The sequence below is a fragment of the Coregonus lavaretus genome, assembly GCF_964263955.1.
Source record: "Coregonus lavaretus genome assembly, chromosome: 15".
In the NCBI taxonomy this organism is placed as follows: domain Eukaryota; kingdom Metazoa; phylum Chordata; class Actinopteri; order Salmoniformes; family Salmonidae; genus Coregonus; species Coregonus lavaretus.
The window spans coordinates 39568254-39594262 of NC_140002.1; the positions used below are offsets into that span (position 1 = coordinate 39568254).

General features: G+C 46.4%; 1 protein-coding gene across 2 annotated transcripts in view; it reads right to left on the reverse strand.

The window, feature by feature from the left end:
- Positions 1 to 26009, reverse strand: part of LOC311143228 (latent-transforming growth factor beta-binding protein 3-like) — a 47966-nt gene that overhangs the window by 14147 nt on the left and 7810 nt on the right. For both annotated transcript variants that reach the window (XM_084179040.1, XM_084179039.1), the window contains exons 2-13: positions 13149 to 13430; positions 12782 to 12945; positions 12552 to 12657; positions 6361 to 6450; positions 6014 to 6130; positions 5396 to 5557; positions 5127 to 5264; positions 4577 to 4590; positions 4407 to 4476; positions 4165 to 4251; positions 3889 to 4017; positions 93 to 224 (exon numbers count right to left, since the gene is read on the reverse strand). In XM_084179040.1, the coding sequence (XP_084035166.1) occupies positions 93 to 224; positions 3889 to 4017; positions 4165 to 4251; positions 4407 to 4476; positions 4577 to 4590; positions 5127 to 5264; positions 5396 to 5557; positions 6014 to 6130; positions 6361 to 6450; positions 12552 to 12657; positions 12782 to 12945; positions 13149 to 13430 (1491 nt within the window). The remainder of the gene's footprint in view (positions 1 to 92; positions 225 to 3888; positions 4018 to 4164; positions 4252 to 4406; positions 4477 to 4576; positions 4591 to 5126; positions 5265 to 5395; positions 5558 to 6013; positions 6131 to 6360; positions 6451 to 12551; positions 12658 to 12781; positions 12946 to 13148; positions 13431 to 26009) is intronic.

Genomic DNA, 26009 nt, shown 5'->3' on the forward strand with positions numbered 1-26009 from the left:
CAAAACACCCTCATGAGAAATCCCATATGACAATGTGAAGACGAAAAGATAACATTTGAACAATTGAACCCACACCACACCACACCACTCACCTATACACCTGAGCTTCCCATGGTACACCAGGAGCTTGTAGCCATGGAGACAGCGGCAGCGGTAGGAGCCTTCTGTGTTGATGCAGATTCCTCTGCTGTGGCCACATGGCTCAGCGTCACATTCATCATCATCTGGCAGAGAGGGATAACTTGGAAGTTTAGGGAATTGGGAGGTTACAACTCCTTTAGAGAATTAACACGCAAGTTCAATTGACTACAGCTCAGCGTTCAACACCATAGTGCCCTCAAAGCTCATCACTAAGCTAAGGATCCTGGGACTAAACACCTCCCTCTGCAACTGGATCCTGGACTTCCTGACGGGCCGCCCCCAGGTGGTAAGGGTAGGTAACAACACATCTGCCATGCTGATCCTCAACACGGGGGCCCCTCAGGGGTGCGTGCTCAGTCCTCTCCTGTACACCCTGTTTACCCATGACTGCATGGTCAGGCACGACTCCAACACTATCATTAAGTTTGCAGACGACACAACAGTGGTAGGCCTGATCACCGACAACGATGAGACAGCCTATAGGGAGGAGGTCAGAGACCTGGCCGTGTGGTGCCAGGATAACAACCTCTCCCTCAACGTGACCAAGACAAAGGAGATGATTGTGGACTACAGGAAAAAAAAAGGACTGAGCACGCCCCCATTCTCATCGACGGGCTGTAGTGGAACAGGTTGAGAGCTTCAAGTTCCTTGGTGTCCACATCACCAACAAACTATCATGGTCCAAACACACCAAGACAGTCATGAAGAGGGCACGACAAAGCCTATTCCCCCTCAGGAGACTGAAAAGATGTGGCATGGGTCCTCAGATCCTCAAAATATTCTACAGTTGCACCATCAAGAGCATCCTGACTGGTTGCATCACCGCCTGGTATGGCAACTGCTCGGCCTCCGATCGCAAGGCACTACAGAGGTAGTGCGTACGGCCCAGTACATCACTGGGGCCAAGCTTCCTGCCATCCAGGACCTCTATACCAGGCGGTGTCAGAGGAGCGGCAAGCGGTACCGGAGCGCCAAGTCTAGGTCCAAAAGGCTTCTCAACAGCTTCTACCCCCAAGCCATAAGACTCCTGAACAGCTAATCATGGCTACCCAGACTATTTGCACTGCCCCCCCACCCCCACCCCATCTTTTTACGCTGCTGCTACTCTGTTAATTATTTATGCATAGTCACTTTAACTCTACCCACATGTACATATTACCTCAACTACCTCAACTAGCCGGTGCCCCTGCACATTTACTCTGCACCAGTACCCCCCTGTATATAGCCCCCCTACTGTTATTTTATTTTACTTTTGCTCTTTTTTTCTCAACACTTTTTGTTGTTGTTGTTTTATTTTACTTTTTTATAAAAAAATAAATGCATTGTTGGTTAAGGGCTGTAAGTAAGCATTTCACGGTAATGTCTACACCTGTTGTATTCGGCACATGTGGCAAATAAAATTTGATTTGATTTGATTTGACTAGTTTCAGGAAACTAGGCATATGTCACGCATCACTACTTCACAGGAAATGCATTTGAACGTAAACATACATTTTTTAGCAAAATGCGTTTTTTGGCAAAAATGCATTCTGGAATGTGACCTTTCATGTGCCTTAATAACAAAATTGTATGCCATCTGTAAATACGAATACAATTGTTAAATTACGAGCCTAGTTGGTTTAGCCACGGAAAAAGACAGGAACCTTCCCGCTAGCCATGAGATAATGGATGGGCTGGACATGCCGAGAGATGAGTTCGGATTGGTCTGCCATGTAGCACGCTTCTGTCTATAACAAAGGGCTGCTCAGTATGTGTAGGTAATCCTTTCTAACGCAGGTTTTTTTTAAAGATATCACGAATAACTGCAAAAGTGTTGCTCTCCACTTTCTGTAGGACAGAGTTTTGAAATCAGTGGAATGCCCGGTGGAAGCAGAGTATGATAGCTAAGGAGATGGAGAAAATTCTGCCGTTTGATTGCAAATATGCGTAGGGAGTCGAAAAGAGAACACACAGAAGGCTGTTGTATAAAACACCTGTCTCCAGATTACAGATGCATATATGGCATCCATGACAGAGATGGAGAAGCGTTCATCCATGTATACGGGTAAGAGAGTCTAGCTAGCTACATTATCAGATATTATATGTTTCAAATTCTGTCCGAAAGTCATTTTCATTGCAAGTTAAAGCGTACTGTTAGCTAGCTAGCTAACGTTAGCTGGCTGGCTCGCTAGCTAACATTACATGTATGATCTGTGTAGTAAGAGTATTCATATCTCAGAGCCATTTGCATTACTAGTTATAGCCTAATGTTAGCTAGCTAGCTAACATTGAATTTAGTTGGTTAGCTACCTGCAGATTCATGCAGGGTAGTAACGTTATGAGTTGGGATTATGCTTCATTGTCTAAACAAAAGACTCCACTATGCAAGGTACCATTTCACTGTACCGTTTACACCTTCTGTATCCTGTGCATGTGACAAATAAACTTTGATTTTATTTGATATAGTGTGTGTTTACCAGAGACGGTAATGTGAAGAACAACATGACCTGCACCAACGTCCAATTAGGATATAACGTTAGACCAACAAGACAGTGTCCAAGTTCTAAAATTCTCCAGTAGAATGGTTTTATTTAGTCACACTCACAACCGTAAGCTATTTTCTGTAATTAGCTTGCCATTAACCTGTAAATAATGATCTTGTAGTGAGTTTATTTTCCTGTAATAATTAATACAAATTAGCTAAAGTTAAGACGTTGTCAGCTATATAATATGGTCATTATTTGAACTGGTTAGCCAGCTAACTTAACGTTAGCTAGCTAGCTAACAAGCTAGAAACTAACCAAAACATTGTTTAGAAAGTTGCTTTTAGTAGGCCTCCCGAGTGGCACAGCGGTCTAAGGCACTGCATCGCAGTGTTGCGGCATCACTACAGCCTGGGGTTTGATCCCAGGCTGTGTCATTTCCAGCCGTGACCGAGAGTCCCATAGGGCAGCGCACAGCGCCGTCCGGGTTAGGGGAGGGTTTGGCCGGGGGGGCTTTACTTGGCTCATCGCGTTCTCCTTGTGGTGGACCGGGCGCCTGCAGGCTGACTTCGGTCGTCAGTTGAACAGTGTTTCCTCTGACACATTGGTGCAGCTGGCTTCCGGGTTAAGCGAGTGGGTGTTAAAAAGCGCAGTTTGGTGGGTCATGTTTTGGAGGACACATGACTCGACCTTTGCCTCTCCCGAGCCCATTGGGGAATTGCAGCGATGAGACAAGATTGTAATCATGAAATTGGGGTGAAAAAGGGGGTAAAAATTACAAACAAAAATGTTTTGCTTTTAGTTGCCTGGTTTGCTAGATTTACATATACTAAATTCATTTTTAAACGGATGGGTTTATTGGTGTAAAAATATACCAGTTATGCTATTTTGGACCACCAGGCTGCTGATGTCATGCATGTGAATCCTTAAGGAGATGGGTGGGGCTAAGGCTTAAGAGGGTGTGAACGATACTGAATGGGTGTAGACAAAGAAGAGCTCTCCAGAACGTGTACCAAAACATTCAAGGGTCATTTTCTCAAAAGTGGGGTTACAAATTCATCAACTTTCAAAGCAGAATTACTTTCCCATTGTTCCTCAACTGTAGTATATGATATACCATTTACTTTTATCCAATGTAAAAAACACAATTTCAAATGTTGCTACATAAGACCGAATCGAGCCGGTCGGTCACAATTGAACTTTTTGGATATAGAGTGCCAAAATCTTTACCCAGTAAATCCCTCCCATCCCTTTGGCCATGCCCCTATCCTGTCCCTTGACTTACCCACACAGGCGTTCCTCTGAGGGTGGAGCCGGTAGCCAGCATAGCACTCACACTTGTAGCCAGTGTGCACGTTGACACACTCCCCATGGCCACAGAGGTTCCTGTTCAGCCTGCACTCGTCTGTCTCTGCTGTGGGGAGGGGACACACAGCAATCTACCTAAGACAGTTGATCTCTGTACTGCACATCCCATCATGGTGACAACAACACTGCAGCTATAAAGCTGAGAGTTAATAGGCTGATAGTAGTTTTGATTCGATTGTGTAGTGGAACTCACGTGAGACCTGCGTCTGTGCCACCTCCAGGGGATCACTGCCTGGGTTCAACCGAATGATGGGCGGATGGGTGGGCTTGGTGATGATCACTTTGGGACCAACCAGAGAAACAGACAGACCCAATCAATGCCCCATGTCTCCCTGAATATCAACAGGTTTCCCTAGCAAATGGGCTCTCTTGACCCTAATAGGACTTTCTGGATGAATACAAGTGAAATAAAGAATAAAGGAATGAGAGGCGTACCAGGGACACGGGGGCTGTGGGTGCTGATGGGAGACAGCTGCATGGGTGTGGTTGTCTCTGGAGGCTCCTCCTACAGGAAAGGGGACAGAGACACAGACATGTCTAAGAGGAGCTGCGGACACACAGTCTCTCGCATAATGACTGGTGTCTAAAGGAAAATAGTTTCTTACCGGGGGCTTGACTTCTGAAAAGGAGAACACACAGAGAAAAACAGGTCAAAATACTGAATAATTATCCATTTTCATTTACAGATGATGAATTTAGTCACTTTACCCTTACCTACATGTACATATTACCTCAATTACCTCGACTAATCTGTATCCCCACACATTGACTCGGTACCAGTACCCCCTGTATATAGCCTCGTTATTGTTATTTTATTGTGTTACTTTTTCAAACTTTTGTTTATTTAGTAAATATTTTCTTAACTCTTATTTTTCTTAAAACTGCATTGTTGGTTAAGGGCTTTTAAGTAAGCATTTCACAGTAAGGTCTACACCTGTTGTATTCGGCACATGTGATTAGATTTTTAAGCACTCTAAAGTCCCAGTAATATGGAGGCATCCCCCAATAGCCCGACTGCATTCTCTCACAAGCTTAGCAATCGCATCGGTCTAAGTGACTAAGTGAATCCAGAATGAAGTACATCTGTTGGCAGGCGGACAAAGGTAATCATGTCCACCCTTCATCTACTTCCTGGGGGAAGCCACAGTGACTCACTGTCTTTCTTGTGGCTCTTGTCAGGCTTGAGGGGGACCTGCTCCAGGCTGGTGTGGATCTGAGGTGGGAACGCCACCGTCTCCCGGACATTATGGAAGAAGTAGCCCTTCCCTGCTGGACAAATCTTACTGAAGGAGGCTGGGGGACCAGGGAGAGAGGAATAGAGGTGGAAAGACAAGAGGGGATGAGATGAGCACTAATCATACAGCATCTGACCTGTCAAATACTAGAAACCGACCCCCACTCTCCTACTCTAGCATCACACTGACCCGTGCCATCTTGGGGACACCTCTCACAGTTGGAGCCCCAGGCTTTGCCCACGGTGCAGCAGCACATCTCCTGGGACAGGGACGTGGGTAGGGCGTGCTCACAGCGACCCGCCTCTGTTACTATGAGGAAACACTGACCCTGCTCCACCGGAGACGGAGACTCTGACAGCCAGGACCAATCAGAAGAGAGCAAAACACAACAGAGGTTGGAGTTAGGACATTAGGCTGACAGAAGAGGTCAGTAAGGGTAGTGCTGTTTCTTGAAGGGAAAATCACATGACATTTCTATTATTTCAGATGTGGCATTTTAAGTAAGGACATAATGGATGTGTGAAAACACTGTACTAAATATGGGGACATAAAAGGCTAGTTGTCTGCTTTGGTGACAGCTTTATGGATGTGAAACATATTCAGCTCATCTACCTATCAGGTGCTGAGGTCACCACTTGACCACTCCATTGCCAAGAAATGAAAACCCCACAATAATTAATCTTCACACACGTGAGGAGAGGATGTATAGTGTATAGTGCTGCTGCTACTGAAAGTGATATGGCTGTGCTGAGTGAATGCAGAGTTGTGTGGAGAGCAGGTCTGACTGGAGGAGATTCTGAGTCTCACCCACACATCTAGTCCTGTCCAGGGTGAAGCCAGGCTTACAGGCACACAGGAAACTACCCTGGGTGTTCAGGCATTCTCCGTTCTGACACACCCCCTGCATGGTGCACTCGTTGATGTCTTACAGGTGAGAGACAAAGAAAGAGTTGGGGGAGAGAGAGAAAGTGAGGATTGGCTTTTTTCTCCTCACATTAGTGAAGCAAATGGGCAAAGTTTTACACTCATACCAGGCATACCAAATGCGTACCAAACAAAATGTGTTAAAACGTGTGTGTAAATTATCTATTGTTTGATACATCCTCCTGATGTGGGTTGAATCAGTCAGGGGAGAGGCAGTATGTTCATGCTACCTTGACAGTGGGTGCTGTTGAGTCTCTTGTAGCCCTGAGGGCAGGTGGAACCATAGTCCTCTATGATGGTATGCAGCTTCACTACAGCATCTGAAGGTGAGGCAGAGAAGGGGGGATCAAAAGAGGAGAGAATGGAAGAATGAGAGAGCAAGGAGAGACTACACACCGCTCATCAACAACAACAAAAAAAACGTATCATAAAATGTCTGAGAATCTGATAAGACAGGCCTAAATCATTAGTAATGGATCAGGCCTATGTCAGTAGGATCCTACTCTGTTTCTAATAGCAGTAGCACACCTGATCTTAAGTAGCACACCTTAAGTAGCACACCTGATCTTAAGTACTTTACCAGCAGGAGGTCGTCGGGTGAGGTTGTGTCTCTCTCTGGCGGGAGGTAAGCTTGGCTTTATACATAGTTTGGGCTTTGTCGAGTAAAGCTTAAACTATGTATTTAGATTGTAGTTAGGTATTGTAGGTAGTTATCGTGGGTTGTTGTATGTAATTATTGTAGGTTAGTATTGTATTCGACTGAGCCCGGTGAAGCACGAAGCTAGCTAGCTAACCCACTACCTGGACTAGCTAGCGGGTAGCTACTGGCAACTATTAGCAACGGTGGATAGTTGTTTCACGCCTGAGAGTGACTGTAATTAAGCCAGCTGGCTGCCTACAATAATTACATACATTAATGCCTACCATTCAGCTGTTTCTAACCTCATTGTCTGAAGCGTTAACGTTAGGTAGTAAGTGGCTATTGTGCTTGAAATTTAGCTAGCTTGTTGCTACCTGGATAGCTACTAGTAAACAATAGCTGGAACGACCTAGCAAACAGACGCGAACTGGCTGAGTCAATTCAGTGGCTAGCTTTGCACTTGGCTAGCTAACAGTAGTAAGTTATAACCTACATTTATGTTTTGTTTTTACATATTGGTAGCCAGAGTCGTTCAAGGGAATTCGGGACATGGGTGACTAGTTAACGTTAGCTTGGCTCTCTCTGTGTGTTCGTGCCGTGAAAGGAGGGGTTTCTTCTTTATCTGAAAGCAATGGCTAGCTAGTATGCTAACTATTCTAGCTAACTAACTGGCTGAATAAGTTGACGTCGAACTCGCTCAAGCTGTCGGGACTAACCCACAACGTTAGACACGGACACTAATGATCTGCTTGGCGTGTTGACATACTGGTGGTTTGTTGTGGCCGAGTATTGGTGCTAAACCGTGTTGTTGGAGTCTGGCATGCTAGCTGGCTGTGGCGTCTTATGACTAGGTGTCCTGGAAGATTTTCACGGAAGAATACTGTACCAAGTTAGCTAGCTGAATAAACTAAGTTAGTCTATTCCTAGAAAACATTGAACCGCTGTAGTTTACAACAATTATAGTTTCTGAGGTGGAAGTTGGGTGTTGTGGTGAGGGAGGCCCCGCTCTCTCCTTTCCCAGATGTTTAGTTAATTTCATTCCGATCTCCTTTGCATTATTGTAGCCATTTTCTGTAGCCTGTCAACTATGCCTCTGTCTATCCCTGTTCTCTCCTCTCCGCACAGGCTATACAAACACCTCACACCGCGTGACTGCTGCCTCTCTAACCTGGTGGTCCCTGCACGCACCACCCACGTGGAGTTCCAGGTCTCAGGCAGCCTTTGGAACTGCCGTTCTGCTGCCAACAAGGCAGAGTTCATCTCAGCCTATGCTACCCTCCAGTCCCTCGACTTCTTGGCGCTGACGGAAACATGGATTACCACTGAAAACACTGCTACTCCTACTGCTCTCTCCTCGTCTGACCATGTGTTCTCGCATACCCCGAGAGCATCTGGTCAGCGGGGTGGTGGCACAGGAATCCTCATCTCTCCCAAGTGGACATTCTCTATTTTTCCCCTGACCCATCTGTCTATCTCCTCATTTGAATTCCATGCTGTCACAGTCACTAGCCCATTTAAGCTTAACATCCTTGTCATTTATCGCCCTCCAGGTTCCCTTGGAGAGTTCATCAATGAGCTTGACGTCTTGATAAGTTCCTTTCCTGAGGATGGCTCACCCCTCACAGTTCTGGGGGACTTCAACCTCCCTACGTCTACCTTTGACTCATTTCTCTCTGCCTCCTTCTTTCCACTCCTCTCCTCTTTTGACCTCACCCTCTCACCGTCCCCCCCTCCTCACAAGGCAGGCAATACGCTTGACCTCATCTTTACTAGATGCTGTTCTTCTACTAATCTCACTGCAACTCCCCTCCATGTCTCCGACCACTACTTTGTATCCTTTTCTCTCTCGCTCTCCTCCAACACTACTCACTCTGCCCCTACTCAGATGGTAATGCGCCGTCGCAACCTTCGCTCTCTCTCTCCCGCTACTCTCTCCTCTTCCATCCTATCATCTCTTCCCTCTGCTCAATCCTTCTCCCTCCAATCTCTTGATTCTGCATCCTCAACCCTCCTCTCCTCCCTTTCTGCATCATTTGACTCTCTATGTCCCCTATCCTCCCGGCCGGCTCGGTCCTCCCCTCCAGCTCCGTGGCTTGATGACTCATTGCGAGCTCACAGAACAGGGCTCCGGGCAGCCGAGCGGAAATGGAAGAAAACTAGACTCCCTGCGGACCTGGCATCTTTTCACTCCCTCCTCTCTACATTTTCTTCATCTGTTTCTGCTGCTAAAGCCACTTTCTACCACTCTAAATTACAAGCATCTGCCTCTAACCCTAGGAAGCTCTTTGCCACCTTCTCCTCCCTGCTGAATCCTCCTCCCCCTCCCCCCTCCTCCCTCTCTGTGGATGACTTCGTCAACCATTTTGAAAAGAAGGTTGACGACATCCGATCCTCGTTTGTTAAGTGAAATGACACTGCTGGTCCTGCTCACACTGCCCTACCCTATGCTTTGACTTATTTCTCCCCTCTCTCTCCAGATAAAATCTTGCGACTTGTGACGGCCGGCCGCCCAACAACCTGCCCGCTTGACCCTATCCCCTCCTCTCTTCTCCAGACCATCTCCGGTGACCTTCTCCCTTACCTCACCTCGCTCATCAACTCATCCTTGACCGCTGGCTAAGTCCCTTCCATCTTCAAGAGAGCGAGAGTTGCACCCCTTCTCAAAAAACCAACACTTGATCACCTCTGATGTCAACAACTACAGACCAGTATCCCTTCTTTCTTTTCTCTCCAAAACTCTTGAGTGTGCCGTCTTTAGCCAACTCTCTTGCTATCTCTCTCAGAATGACCTTCTTGATCCAAACCAGTCAGGTTTCAAGACTGGTCATTCAACTGAGACTGCTCTTCTCTGTGTCACGGAGGCTCTCCGCACTGCTAAAGCTAACTCTCTCTCCTCTGCTCTTGTCCTTCTAGACCTGTCTGCTGCCTTTGATACTGTGAACCATCAGATCCTCCTCTCCACCCTCTCCGAGCTGGGCATCTCCGGCGCGGCTCACTCTTGGATTGCGTCCTACCTGACCGGTCGCTCCTACCAAGTGGCGTGGCGAGAAGCTGTCTCCGCACCACGTGCTCTCACCACTGGTGTCCCCCAGGGCTCAGTTCTAGGCCCTCTCCTATTCTCGCTATACACCAAGTCACTTGGCTCTGTCATATCCTCACATGGCCTCTCCTATCATTGCTACGCAGACGACACACAACTAATCTTCTCCTTTCCCCCTTCTGATAACCAGGTGGCGAATCGCATCTCTGCATGTCTGGCAGACATATCAGTGTGGATGACGGATCACCACCTCAAGCTGAACCTTGGCAAGACGGAGCTGCTCTTCCTCCCGGGGAAGGACTGCCCGTTCCATGATCTCGCCATCACGGTAGACAACTCTGTTGTGTCCTCCTCCCAGAGTGCGAAGAACCTTGGCATGACCCTGGACAACACCCTGTCGTTCTCCGCTAACATCAAGGCGGTGACCCGATCCTGTAGGTTCATGCTCTACAACATTCGGAAAGTACGACCCTGCCTTACACAGGAAGCGGCACAGGTCCTAATCCAGGCACTTGTCATCTCCCGTCTGGATTACTGCAACTCGCTGTTGGCTGGGCTCCCTCCATTAAACCCCTACAACTCATCCAGAATGCCGCAGCCCGTCTGGTGTTCAACCTTCCCAAGTTCTCTCACGTCACCCCGCTCCTCCGCCCACTCCACTGGCTTCCAGTTGAAGCTCGCATCTGCTACAAGTCCATGGTGCTTGCCTACGGAGCTGTGAGGGGAACGGCACCTCCGTACCTTCAGGCTCTGATCAGTCCCTACACCCAAACTAGGGCATTGCGTTCATCCACCTCTGACCTGCTGGCACCCCTACCTCTGCGGAAGCACAGTTCCCGCTCAACCCAGTCAAAACTGTTCGCTGCTCTGGCACCCCAATGGTGGAACAAGCTCCCTCACGACGCCAGGACAGCGGAGTCACTCACCACCTTCCGGAGACACTTGAAACACCACCTCTTTAAGGAATACCTGGGATAGGATAAAGTAATCATTCTACCCATTCCCCCCCCCCCCCCCCATTGTAAAGTGGTTATCCCACTGGCTATAAGGTGAATGCACCAATTTGTAAGTCGCTCTGGATAAGAGTGTCTGCTAAATGACGTAAATGCAGTAGGGTCTGTGATAATTTCTTCCAGTTAGTCATACACTAGGGAAAGGGGATACCTAGTCAGTTGCACAACTGAATGCATTCAACCAAAATGTGTGTTCCGCATTTAACTCAACCCCTCTGAATCAGAGAGGTGCGGGGGGCTGTCTTAATCAACATCGGCACTTGGGAGCAATTGTCGTTGGGGGTTATCTGCCTTGCTCAAGGGAAGAATGGCAGATTTTTCAACTTTACCAGCTCGAGGATTCGAACCAGTGACCCTTCGGTTACTAGCCCAACGCTCTTAACCGCTAGGCTACCTGCTGCCCTGGACTAAGTAGCTCATTTAGCTGTTCCCTCTTTAGTCTGTCAGCATAGGCAGCATGACAGTAAGTGTGTGTGGTTCCATGGGACAAAGATATCTGTATAGATGAGACACGTTTGATCAGAGCCTGGGTTTGAGAGATTCCAGGTATCCAAGCATGAGTATGAAACAAGGAGTACTAAAAGAGGGAAAATAAAATAAAAGAGAGGTAAAGCGACCAAGTCAAATTCCACCTCGTCTCGGAAAGAGAGATTAAACCGAAAGGAATCAAATGAAGATAGAAAAAAATGGTGGTCTATAAGTGAATTTTCCTCCAGGCAGAAATATTGAAAGAATGCTTTTGTGGGAAACTGTGGGAGCATTGCGTTCCAGAATACCTTTCAAAAATAGATTGAAGAAAAGTACAACTTCAAAAAGTTATGCTTCCCAAGAAAAGGCCAGAATCATATTTTCCACTTGCTTGTGTCTGTTCATACGCAGAAGACATGTCTCATAAAAACAATACAACGTTCCTTCAACGTTTCTAGAAAAGAGGCGAGAAGCACGCCAGACAGGGATGTCCCAAGTTGAAAGATTAACCATAACTATCATTTTCTTACAAAGGTTTCTTTGTCTGACACACAAATGAGGAATGGAGTAATAGAAAAATGGAAAAAGGTAAGTTGGCCAAGACTTTCATGGGGCGCAGCTTGAAATTCAATCTTCAGCAATTCGATGACAGTATTCCACTGGCCTGGCACATGGGAAGACACGTAACTGCAGAGTTATTTTCTGTCTCTCTCACTCTCTCTCGCTCTCTCGCTCTCCCTCACTCAATTGCACACACATGCACACACACACACACACACACACACACACACACACATACACACACATGCGTACACACTTATACAAACATAGACATACACAAATCGCTTGCGTTAATGCAGGCTCATTATTTCATAAGCTGGGAATGAATGATTGGCGTGGACGCTTGACGTTTTTTGGCTCCATAAACAAATAACAATGCGTATAACAGCAGAGAGATCCAGATCAGATGGACATCTGCCAAGGAGTTAGATTATAAATAATGGAAGCTCAGTTGTCACATCTGACAGATAATAATCTAGATGATTATCTGTCACTATACTATACATACACTATACTATACACTATACTATACAACTATACAAGACAGATAATCACTATACATGACAGATAATCACTATACATGACAGATATGCAGTTAGAGATGTTGGATAGAAGATCACAAATGAAAGAATGTCAGATCACCAGTAGTCCAGGAAATACACCCACACACAAGTCCATTCTGAGGCATTTGTTACTCACATGGTAGCTTGGGACATTTATAACATTTGTTTTGTCCCCAGGAGTTCCCGACACTTCCACAGCAGTCCTCCTGGTTGGTCAGTACAGGGAGAGGGGTACTGCTACACTGAAGCACATGGCGTGAGAAAGGGAAAGAAAGAGGGAAATGCACAAAATGGCGATTGAAAAACCATAACACATTTATTGTATGTAAAGTGACAATCACTGTGTCGATGGGGGGTGTAACTCACAGCTTGTTTGGGCGTGGTCTCCTGGAAGCACCGCCCCCTGGGTTTGTGTGTCTGAGGGGTCAAGCGTGTCACGGTTTTATGAGGGGGCTTCGAATCCGATTGGTCGAGAGGGTGGATGACAACGGATGTGTCGTGTGCATGGTGGACACGGACATTGAACTGCACTAAAAAGAGAGCGCGAGAGAGCGAGAGAGAGTAGCGGAGGGAAGAGAGATGCCAAGAAAGAGGAAGAGAAAAACACAAGGGAGATTACATTAATATGATTACAGTTCTGTATAATGTCACCCAAAACAAACTGCTACATGGTATTGATAAATACAGCAATATGACTGTGGTTTCAGTGCCCACAGTTTGCCATAATGGTTACCTTCTGATGAGTGATGTCCTGCCCCCTGTGCCAGGGGAAGGGTGAACACAGAGTGGGTCTGTGCCAGCTGTGGTCGCCCCATGGCCGCCTGCTCACCCTGGCTCTGGCCGTCTGGCAGCACTGACAGCGTGTAGACGGGTTGCTTGTTGCCCCGCGCCGCCTGGGCCTCAGGCATCTGCCGGAGCGGGAACTGGCACAGGCGACCAGTGAAACCTGGCGGGCACAGGCAGTGGGTCCGCGAGCTGCACACCCCTCCATTCATACAGGTCAGTGGACACACAACTAAAGAGACAGGGAGAGAGAAAGAGGTGTTGTTACTAAATACAAAATAAAACACATCACCAAGACATTAGGAGAGGAAAAACATGTACACATGGCGAACATCATCAACATAACGTAATGTTGTGCTTTTTTTCATTTGGAACATTATTTTAAACAGAGAGCAGTTGGGACTTTTACAATAGCAGGACCATAGCTCCAGTAGAAAATAAACATGTCATCCCCCACGAATGATGGAGCGCCCCCCTTGGGCCAATCAGTGTAATTTTGTAAATCCCGGATCTCTATGGCAAGACGCATCATTCCAGTAGAAAATAAACATGTCATCCCCCTTTTACATTACATTTTAGTCATTTAGCAGACGCTCTTATCCAGAGCGACTTACAGTTAGTGAGTGCATTCATTATTTTTTTTTTTTTCATACTGGCCCCCCGTGGGAATCGAACCCACAACCCTGGCGTTGCAAACGCCATGCTCTACCAACTGAGCTACATCCCTAAATCCATGAATGATGGAGCGCCCCCCTTGGGCCAATCAGTGTAATTTTGTAAATCCTGGATCTCTATGGCAAGAAGCATCATTCACCCAAGTTTCGTCAAAATCAGACCAGTGAGGGCGATGCACAATTGGCCCAGCGTCGTCCAGGTTCGGGGAGGGTTTGGCGGGGGGGGTTTTACTTGGCTCATCGCCCTCTAGCGGCTCCTTGTGGTGGGCCAGGCGCCTGCAGGCTGACTTCGGTCGTCAGTTGGACAGCGCTTCCTCTGACACATTGGTGTGGCTGGCTTCTGGGTTAAGCGGGCGGGTGTTAAGAAGTGCGGATTGGTGGGTCATGTTTCGGAGGACGCATGACTCGATCTTTGCTTCTCCCGAGCCCGTTGGGGAGTTGCAGCGATGAGACAAGATCGTAATTGGATATCATGAAATTGGGCCAGTGGTGTCTGAGATATTGCGTATAACTAACGTATGTACAGTTGATTACTATAGCACCTCCCTTGGGCCAATCAGTGTAATTTTCTAAATGAAGGATTTTTATGGCAAGACGCATCATTCACACATCATTTTCATCCAAATCGGGCCAGTGGTGTCTGAGATATCCCTGAGCATGTGTGCCAAATCTCAGCACTGTGCGTCAAACAGATCAAGAGATATAAACATGTGCCCATTATAATGCCACTGTGTGGTCGATATGAATGTTCTTGCATTTGTTGAGTTGTGATAGTGTTTGCAACATGTGTACCAAATGTTGTTACAATACGAATATCCTCGACTGATTTATATGCATTTATGTGCCAGACCACGCCCACTTGAATGTTTATTGGTCAATAGTGGTTGACCACGACTGTACAGCTTAAAAACACTTGCAACACTTAATTCTTATGAAGCTACTATTTGTAACTTGAAGCAGTATACTATTACTTCTATGCTGCAACTATTCTGTATAGCAACTAGGGGAATGGACTGAACATGATCCCTATCTATGATTTACTATCTAATTACAATAACCTTTACCAGATTTCATACATTTCATTCTGATTGCAATCAAAACTTTTGTCATCAGCAGGTAGTAGAATATTAACCTCTGGAAGCTGGATCAACACCTCTGGGGCGCCTTCCCTCTAAACCAGTATTGATAGGAATGTACTGTGGTGGTGGCATAATGCATGACAGGAGAGGACTCACATTTCGCTGATCAATGTAAGCTGTTAATGAATCTAATCAGAGGGATGTTTGATGAGATCTATGGGGACTTCAGCATTACAGGTTGACCTGTCATGCTTTAATGTCTTCAAATGGCAGCAGTTACATTAGACTGCTTCCTCAGATATGAAATTCTGTGATATTTTGCCCCAGAGCAGTAACGGTCTGATATTCAGACCACTAGTTCCATCACTGAGGACGTCTGTGTGGGTGCATGTGTGTGTGTGTTGTTTCTCTGCTACGTGGATATTCCAAAGATCTTGACAATAGTTACAGTGGGGAGAACAAGTATTTGATACACTGCCGATTTTGCAGGTTTTCCTACTTACAAAGCATGTAGAGGTCTGTAATTTTTATCATAGGTACACTTCAACTGTGAAAAAAATCCAGAAAATCTGTCACACCCTGGTTCGGGGACTCATTATGTTGAACCAGGGTGTGTTCATTCTATGTTTTCGGTTTCTCTGGTGGGTGTTCTAGGTGGTTTATTTTCTATGTTTGCCGGTGTGACTCCCAATCAGAGGCAAACGAGTGTCGGCTGTTTGTCTCTGATTGGGAGCCATATTTAATCTATCTGTTTTCCTTTCGGGTTGTGGGATTTTGTTCGTGTGTGTTCGTGTTGTACACTGGACGTCACGCTTTCGTTGTTTATTGCTTTTGTTGTTGTGAGCATTTAATAAATTAATATGTTCACTCGCAACGCTGCGCCTTGGTCTCCTGTTCTAGACGATCGTGACAGAAAATCCCACCAGTACCAGACCAAGCAGCGTGAGGAGGAGAAAGGAAGGACCTGGGATCAGGGGAGTAGGAGTTTCGGCTGGGCCACGCTAAATGAAGAGGAGAGAGGCTGGTCGATGAAGCAATGGATCGAGAGTCTGACGAGAGCTAGGGAGGCCTGGTCCACGGGGAGGAGAGAACCCCAGAAAATTTTTAGGGGGGGGCTCACGACGGGGCAGCAGGAGGCCGCGATGGAGCGGTCCAGCGGGTGTGAAGAGGAGGCCGCCAGGTTGAGGGGGCCACTGGTCACAGAGGAGAGGGATAGTGTGGAGGCACGGCGAGAGGTACTGGGGTGTGTGTCCAGTCCGGTCCGGCCCGTTCCTGATCTCTGCGTGGGGCCAGTGGTGTGTGTCTCCAGTACGGGCCGGCCTGGTCCTGTTCCTCGCATCGTGCCGGTGGTGCGCGTTGCCAGCCCGGCCCGGCCTGTTCCTGCTTCCCGCACTAAGCCTGTGGTGCGCGTCGCCAGCCCGGTCCGGCCCATTCCTGCTCCCCGCACCAAGTCTGTGGTGCGTTTCGGCCGCCCGGATCGGCCCGTTCCTGCTGTCCACACCAAGCCAGTGGTGTGCGTCGTCAGTCCGGCACGGCCCGTTCCTGCTCTCCGCACCGAGTCTGTGGTGCGCGTCGCCAGCCCAGTCCGGCCCATCCAAGCTCCCCGCACCAAGTCTGTGGTGCGTTTCGGCCGCCCGGATCGGCCCGTTCCTGCTGTCCACACCAAGCCAGTGGGGTGCGTCGTCAGTCCGGCACGGTCCGTTCCTGCTCTCCGCACCGAGTCTGTGGTGCGCGTCGCCAGCCCAGTCCGGCCCATCCAAGCTTCCCGCACCAAGTCTGTGGTGCGTCTCGTCAGCCCTGTCCGGCTCGTTCCTGCTCTCCGCACCAAGTCGGTGGTGTGCGTCGCCAGCCCATTCCGGTCCATTCCTGCTCCACGCACCAAGCCAGGGGCGCGTGTCGTCAGTCCGGCTCCGGCCAGCGGGGCTAGACGGGACCGGGGGTACTTTGGGGGGTTGGAGAGGGAGTGGGGATCAGGCCCGGAGCCGGAGCCGCCGCCGAGGAAGAATGCCCACCCAGCCCTCCCCTGTTTTGCTCGTATTTAGGCGCGGTCACAGTCCGCGCCTTTAGGGGGGGGTACTGTCACACCCTGGTTCGGGGACTCATTATGTTGAACCAGGGTGTGTTCATTCTATGTTTTCGGTTTCTCTGGTGGGTGTTCTAGGTGGTTTATTTTCTATGTTTGCCGGTGTGACTCCCAATCAGAGGCAAACGAGTGTCGGCTGTTTGTCTCTGATTGGGAGCCATATTTAATCTATCTGTTTTCCTTTCGGGTTGTGGGATTTTGTTCGTGTGTGTTCGTGTTGTACACTGGACGTCACGCTTTCGTTGTTTATTGCTTTTGTTGTTGTGAGCATTTAATAAATTAATATGTTCACTCGCAACGCTGCGCCTTGGTCTCCTGTTCTAGACGATCGTGACAAAATCACATTGTATGATTTTAAGTAATTAATTTGCATTTTATGCATTACATAAGTATTTGATCACCTACCAACCAGTAAGAATTCCGGCTCTCACAGACCTGTTAGTTTTTCTTTAAGAAGCCCTCCTGTTCTCCACTCATTAACTGTATTAACTGCACCTGTTTGAACTCGTTACCTGTATAAAAGACACCTGTCCACACACTCAATCAAACAGACTCCAACCTCTCCACAATGGCCAAGACCAGAGAGCTGTGTAAGGACATCAGGGATAAAATTGTAGACCTGCACAAGGCTGGGATGTGCTACAGGACAATAGGCAAGCATTTTGGTGAGAAGGCAACAACTGTTGGCGCAATTATTAGAAAATGGAAGAAGTTCAAGATGACGGTCAATCACCCTCGGTCTGGGGCTCCATGCAAGATCTCACCTCGTGGGGCATCAATGATCATGAGGAAGGTGAGGGATCAGCCCAGAACTACACGGCAGGACCTGGTCAATGACCTGAAGAGAGCTGGGACCACAGTCTCAAAGAAAACCATTAGTAACACACTACGCCGTCATGGATTAAAATCCTGCAGCGCACGCAAGGTCCCCCTACTCAAGCCAGCGCATGTCCAGGCCCGTCTGAAGTTTGCCAATGACCATCTGGATGATCCAGAGGAGGAATGGGAGAAGGTCATGTGGTCTGATGAGACAAAAATAGAGCTTTTTGGTCTAAACTCCACTCGCCGTGTTTGGAGGAAGAAGAAGGATGAGTACAACCCCAAGAACACCATCCCAACCGTGAAGCATGGAGGTGGAAACATCATTCTTTGGGGATGCTTTTCTGCAAAGGGGACAGGACGACTGCACCGTATTGAGGGGAGGATGGATGGGGCCATGTATCGCGAGATCTTGGCCAACAACCTCCTTCCCTCAGTAAGAGCATTGAAGATGGGTCGTGGCTGGGTCTTCCAGCATGACAACGACCCGAAACACACAGCCAGGGCAACTAAGGAGTGGCTCCGTAAGAAGCATCTCAAGGTCCTGGAGTGGCCTAGCCAGTCCCCAGACCTGAATCCAATAGAAAATCTTTGGAGGGAGCTGAAAGTCCGTATTGCCCAGCGACAGCCCCGAAACCTGAAGGATCTGGAGAAGGTCTGTATGGAGGAGTGGGCCAAAATCCATGCTGCAGTGTGTGCAAACCTGGTCAAGACCTACAGGAAACGTATGATCTCTGTAATTGCAAACAAAGGTTTCTGTACCAAATATTAAGTTCTGCTTTTCTGATGTATCAAATACTTATGTCATGCAATAAAATGCAAATTAATTACTTAAAAATCATACAATGTGATTTTCTGGATTTTTATTTTAGATTCCGTCTCTCACAGTTGAAGTGTACCTATGATAAAAATTACAGACCTCTACATGCTTTGTAAGTAGGAAAACCTGCAAAATCGGCAGTGTATCAAATACTTGTTCTCCCCACTGTATATAACAGTGTAGCTGTGTTAATTTACATACAAATGTAATTCCCATTACCATTGTCCGGCCACCCCATCTCACATGTCACTGTAGGCAATGTGTGGCCTGTGCTCAGCTGCTCCATTCCATGTGCATGGCCCTGGGTATGGTCTGTCTATGAAATGTCTGCAGTCAGTCAGTGTTGTTATTGTATTCTGTGATGTGTGGGTTGAAACCGCTTGCATGATCTGTTTCCTCTGTCTTTATTTAGCTGTCCAGGCAGCTGAATGTGTCCAAAGGAAGGGTTGGCAGTTCACAAGATCCTAGCCTTCCCTCGGCACTCCCGTTGAGGGGAGTCTGCAGTTACCATAGATACCACAGTCCGTGTCTAGCAACCTTCCTCTCTGTATGGCTTAGAGAATAATCGCAATTAGAAAGGATTTGTTTAAATTTAAACTAGCCTCTGAAGGGTTTACCAGTAATGCCCATTTTCAGATATTTAGATACCTCTACCTTGTTCTTTTAGGTACTACTCTGGAAAATATTGCGTTGAGAGAGCTTTCTCCATAGATGCCACGTATCAAGTTTCGTGCAGATTGGTCATTCGATGCCAGAAGAGTAGCGTTTTAAGTGTTTTTCATATAATTCAAAATGGCAGAAGATCCATCATGGCAGACCTTATGGGTCCCTGAGGCAAATTTGGTCCTTGTGAGAAGAGGGACGTATGTACCGAATTTCATGACTTTAGGTCAAATGGAGTGAAGGGCGTGACCTTTCAACATTTGCATTTTCAATCTCTTGCTATAGCACCACCATCTGGCCAATCAGTGTAATTTTGTAAATACCGGACCTCTATGGCAAGACACATCATCCACCCAAGTTTCGTAAAAATTGGGCCAGTGCTGTCTGAGATATTGTATGTGACTACCGTACAAATGTACTAATGGACAGAGACAGATCCACAGTATCCCCCCCCCCCCCCCCCCCCCCAGATTTCCTCGTGGGGAACAACAACACCCTGATGTCAGGAGTTTCCAGTATTAGTCACCCCCACAAGGTCACTTTGGATTTCAGGACTAAATGACACAGTCAAATCACATCAGCTCCACGTACAAACAAGCTGCCTCAGCCAATCAGCAGCAGGGGGTGGGGGTGGGGCTGGCTGTGGATGAGAGCAGGCCAGAGCAGAACACTGATAGGAATGACGTCTTTTTACTGGGATTTGGAAAAGATTTGAAACCACAGGAGCTCTGCTTAAAGAAAAAGCTTCATGCCATATATGCCGTTCTGTAGGTTTCCCTTCGTGTTTACTTTTATGGTAGCTAGTTTTCTCCCTAAAAAGGAGAATCAGATGAAATAGTGGGAGCCGAGATCTGGGAGCTAGGAGTACATACCAGACTGAGACGTTCAGCAATAATAATGGAATCATAACTTAATTCAAGATATGCTGTGTTAAGATATGCTGCAATACATGCTGTAATAACACACATAGTTCAATAGACATACAACATAAAATGTTGAAACTTTTAATCAACGACTAAATGTTGTAGTCTCTCTCTGTCCCATAATGTGGCCATGAAATAAAGCAGAAGTTGAAGCTCAGTGGTTTGGATGTCTTTCCCTGCAGTCTAGCATAACAGTATCACAGACCTGCAGCAGTGTGAGTCCCTGGGCAGGAAGAGAGAGAGAGAGAGAGAGAGAGATAGAGAGAGTGGCGACTCAGCACCTCTGACTGACACAGAGACCCACCCAGTGGTTGAGATGAGGCCTCTTCGTGTTACCCGCCCCGCAGAGTAGAGCTCCACACACTGAAGCAATTAGGCCTGGACTGCCTCGGAGTCTAGGCCGCTGTGTAATGACGGGACTAGATCACCTCAAACACAGCAGGGACATCTTTAAACCAATGAAAGTCAAGGAAAAGAGCAACTGGAGAAATCACAGCCATAATGAAATTACATGAGGCTGTGCAGCTTATGTTTAAATGTGTAGTGGGATAGGCTGGGTTGTTCTGACGCAGCCTGCACTGCCTGCACCATAATTAAACTTGACAGTGGTCTTTAACCATACACCCAAAACAGGCAGCTACACGCAGCAGCAGGTTAATGGGGAGGCTCACAGATAGCAGGGGAAAACCTGGAGAGTAAGTCCAGCTGGAGAAGGACTTCCCTTCCCCACGCACAGCTCTCCAGACATCTATTGTGTGTCTGATTACTTTTTGTCTCAGTAGAGAAAGCTGGAAAGACGGAGAGAGAAAGCGGAGAAAGCTGTTGGGAATGGAGAATTGGGAAGAGAACAGAGAAAGAGACGGAGAAAGAAAGACAGGGGCGTAGCCTCCTTCCAAACCCGATTATACAACTTCAACCCACAGAGACCGGAGAGACAACATAGGAAAAGTCTGGTAAGGCTTGGGGAGAGGGCCCGTCTGGCAGAGAAGCTGTCTAAGAGAGAGCAGAGTAGACCCTCTGACGGGGTACTGGAGCTCACAGCAGTCACACAGGCACACATGCACACACACACACACACAAACTCCATGGCCAACAACTCCATGACCAACAACAGGAAGGGGTTCTATGAAAAAAAAATTACACAGCCTTTAGGTAATGTTACTCAAAATTATACCTTTGTCTCCATGAAAATATTGCACACATACCTTGAAGCAGACTGTACATAAGCTGTGGTTAAAATAAAATCTGGTGAATGAGCCTTTCTTTTGATGTTTGGAACTAACCCCAGCATGGGGCTTCACAACAGAGACTACATCACATTGCTGTCTGCCATCTCTAGCACACCTCTTGCTGTGTGCTTGTATTTAGAATGTTAATCCCTTCCCCACAGATTAGCTAGTTGTGTGGCGTACTGGTGCTTAGCATGACAGGCTAACCACATATCTTATGAGGTAGAGAGGGTGGACCTCCAAGTCCACTAATCAGACTACACCACACTGACTGGACCAGGAGGCCAGGTCTCAGACTGGTTTCTCACAGTAAATAGGAGGGATTTAAACTAGACTCTCCTCCACATCTGCTTCCTCTATCTAAACCCAGTACAGGGCAGCTTAAGAGACCTGGGTATAATGCACATGGACTAATACTTTCTGCAGACTGTGTCTGAGTGAGTGAAATTATCGTGGGACTGTTATGATCCAGTCATGATAATATGTGTTCCACTGCATCCTTGAATTATGAAACCCAACTTGGCACACAAAGTCTGCAGATGGGAAATTCTCCCACTCTATTGAGTGGGTAGCAGGCAGTCAGAATGGCCTAGAATAGATCATCTGAAACACTAAAGCCACCGAGCTATAGGATCACTCCAACAAATGCTTGGTGCTATCTAGGCTATATTATACAGTGCTATATATTATAAAGCACTTCTATGAAACCCATGATACCAATATGGATATAAATTCTCAGTCACCACCATTAATACTGAGGTCCAAATCCTCAGGGAATGTTTTTTTTTATTTTGCTCACATCTCACTTTCACATTATCCCATTTTATTGGCATGTCTTCGGATATAGATTTCATACTCAAAATTGGGTCACATGTGTTCCAAACCGTAGTCAAAGGGGAAATCTTTTTTCCTATCCAGCATGTGCTGGAAGCAAAAGAGAGAAAAGAGAGGGGGAGAGAAGGAGGAAGAAAGGAACAAATGCTTTAAAGCTCTTCTCGTGTTTTATGTGAGAGCTCCTTCCTCATAATGCCATGATTTAGACCAGTGGTATTTAAAATCGGGGTAACTGCGGTGGGGTCTCCAAAATTGTTTTTGATATACATTGCATTCGTAAAGTTTTCAGACCCCTTCCCTCTTTCCACATTTTTTATGTTACAGCCTTATTCTAACATGGATTAAATAAATGTCCTCATCAATATACACACAATACCCCATAATGACAAAGCGAAAACAGGTTTTTAGAAACATTTTCAAATGTATTAAAAATAAAAAACAGAAATACCTTATAACTATTCAGACCCTTTGCTATGACACTCGAAATTGAGCTCAGGTGCATCCTGTTTCCATTGATCATCCTTGAGATGTTTCTACAACTTGATTGGAGTCCACCTGTGGTAAATTCAATTGATTGGACATGATTTGGAAAGGCACACACCTGTCTATATAAGGTCCCACAGTTGACAGTGCATGTCAGAGCAAAAACCAAGCCATGAGGACGAAGGAATTGTCCGTAGAGCTCCAAGACAGGATTGTGTCCAGGCACAGATCTGGGGAAGGGTACCAAAACATTTCTGCAGCATTGAAGGTCCCCAAGAACACAGTGGCCTCCATCATTAAATGGAAGAAGTTTGGAACCACCAAGACTCTACCTAGAGCTGGCCGCTCGGCCAAAATGAGCAATCGGGGGAAAAGGGCCTTGGTCAGGGAGGTGACCAAGAACCCGATGGTCACTCTGACAGAGCTCCAGAGTTCCTCTGTGGAGATGGGAGAACCATCCAGAAGGACAACCATCTCTGCAGCACTCCACCAATCAGGCCTTTATGGTAGAGTGGCCAGACGGAAGCCACTCCTCAGTAAAAGGCACATGACAGCCGGCTTGGAGTTTGCCAAAAGGCACCTAACGACTCTCAGACCATGAGAAACAAGATTATTTGGTCTGATGAAAGCAAGATTAAACTCTTTGGCCTGAATGCCAAGTGACACGTCTGGAGGAAACCTGACACCATCCCTACGGTGAAGCATGGTGGTGGCAGCATCATGCTGTGGGGAAGTTTTTCAGCGGCAGGGACTGGGAGACTAGTCAGGATCGAGGGAAAGATGAACGGAGCATAGTACAGAGAGATCCTTGATGAAAAACTGCTCCAGAGCGCTCAGGACCTCAGACTGGGGCGAAGGTTCACCTTCCAACAGGACAACGACCCTAAGCACACAGCCAAGACAACGCAGGAGTGGCTTCGGGACAAGTCTCTGAATGTCCTTGAGTGGCCCAGCCAGAGCCCGGACTTGAACCCGATCAAACATCTCTGGAGAGACCTGAAAATAGCTGTGCAGGGACGCTCCCCATCCAACCATACAGCTTGAGAGGATCTGCAGAGAAGAATGGGAGAAACTCCCCAAATACAGGTGTGCCAAGCTTGTAGCGTCATACCCAAGAAGACTTGAGGCTGTAATCGCTGGCAACGGTGCTTCAACAAAGTACTGAGTAAATGGTTTGAATACTTTATACATTTTCAAACATTTCTAAGAATCTGTTTGTGCTTTGTCATTTTGGGGTATTGCGTGTAGATTGATGAGGGGAAAAAAATATTTAATCCTTTTAGAATAAGGCTGGAACATAATAACATTTGGAAAAAGTAAAGGGGTCTGAATACTTTCCAATGCACTATGTTTATGTATACACACTTTTTTTCTTTTTTGTGGGTGGGAACAGAAAATTAAGAGTACAGATTATTATATGGGACAATATACAAACATTTTTGAAAAATATAATTTGAAAATACAATTTTATTGAGTAAATGTATTTATTGGTTTCTTTTCATTTTGATAAGAGATGAAAATGCAATGAATTTAAGGTTATTTGTAGATGTAAAAATCTAAATGTACCGAAATGGGGTCCCCACTGAAAAAGTTTGAATACCACTGATTTAGACTGAAACCGACAGTGTGTAGGGGATAGACAGGCCAATTGAGGCACTACAAAAAAATAAAGGGAGAGAAAGAAAGGGATATGTAGAGAAAAAGAGAGAGTGGGGAGGCAAGAGAGAGCGTGAGAGAGAAGGAGAGAGGGAGGAGTGGAAAGAGGGGGAAAGTGTGTAAGAAAGAGAGAGAGAAAGAAAGAAGTAGAATAGAGAAAGTGCAATGGAAAAAACATCAGAGGGATCCAAATGAATCTGCACTTTTTTCTCCAAATGCAGAGGGACTTTTTCAAAAATACATACCTGTCATTCTTCAACTGTAGCGTGAGCAAGATGAGACAACTATACAGTGTGCTTTACACACACTGACACACTACCACAGATTTGGCACACTAACATAGAGCTATACGTACTATGCTGTACATATACAGAAACTCTGACACACCAACACACACACTTTGGAATGTTTAATTATGTTATTATTTCAGACCAACTACTGGCTGCTGGGTTTTTCATTACAACCAACCACGTTTGAGAGCGACAGGGTGGAAGAGTTTTAGCCAAGGATAATATTTCAACAATAGGCCTTACAAACTCAAGTCTTGAGCAATGATCTGACCCATTTCCAATGCCAAACCTGGACTCACGTTTCTACACTCCAGATTGAACAAGGACCATTCTATTTCCTCTTCAGGGATCCAAAGCCCCAGGAGCAACAATAGGTTCAACTAAGTCCCCATTCAAATCAAACCTAGCTGAAGAGATAAAACTCAGAGCTCTCTAATATCACTACATCACAGTTCATACAGCACATCTAAAACCAGCAAGACTCATACTTCCCTCAGACCTCAACAGTATCTTTAGTAGGGGGGATCTCCTGCCTGTCTGTACACTGTGTGCAGAGGGAGGTGGGGGAGGTGTGTGTGTGTGTGTGTGTGTGTGTGTGTGTGTGTGTGTGTGTGTGTGTGTAAGGGGCGCCCTCTGCATGCCCCTGGGGTTTTGCTCTGACTGTGGCCACCCACCCACTTCTGTCTGTCTAGAGATGACGCAGCAGCAGCCTGGTTACCTCCCCCTACAGCTTCCCATCCAACCACAGCCTCTCCCTCCCAACTCAAATATTCCCAGCTCTAAATGATCAAATGATAGTTTAACGTTCCAGTTCAACAGTTAGTCTACGTACAGTGAGCTGTTCATCTGATATCTTACATTTCTTAGAAGATCATCCTGAATATGTCAGTGGGTCAGTGAAGGCTGGCCAGCTTCTCATGGCTAAACAAATATTCATCATCATTTAAAGTGATCATGAGATTATGATTATATGCCTTAAAAAGTATGGTGTTATAGAGGAGGGAGTATTTGCCAAAACATCAGAAAATGATAATACGTTTATTTTTTAGTATATTATTACAGTATTATACTAGTATTACATACAGTATTATACTAGTATTACAGTATTGTACTAGTATTACAGTTTTATACTAGGAGTAACAGAGAAAACAGATGATTAGAGGATTACATATTATGGGTCACTAGCAATCAATGTATGATTCATTAATGCCAGTAAGCTACACAACCACGTCAAATCAATCAATTTTCATGTCTTCAT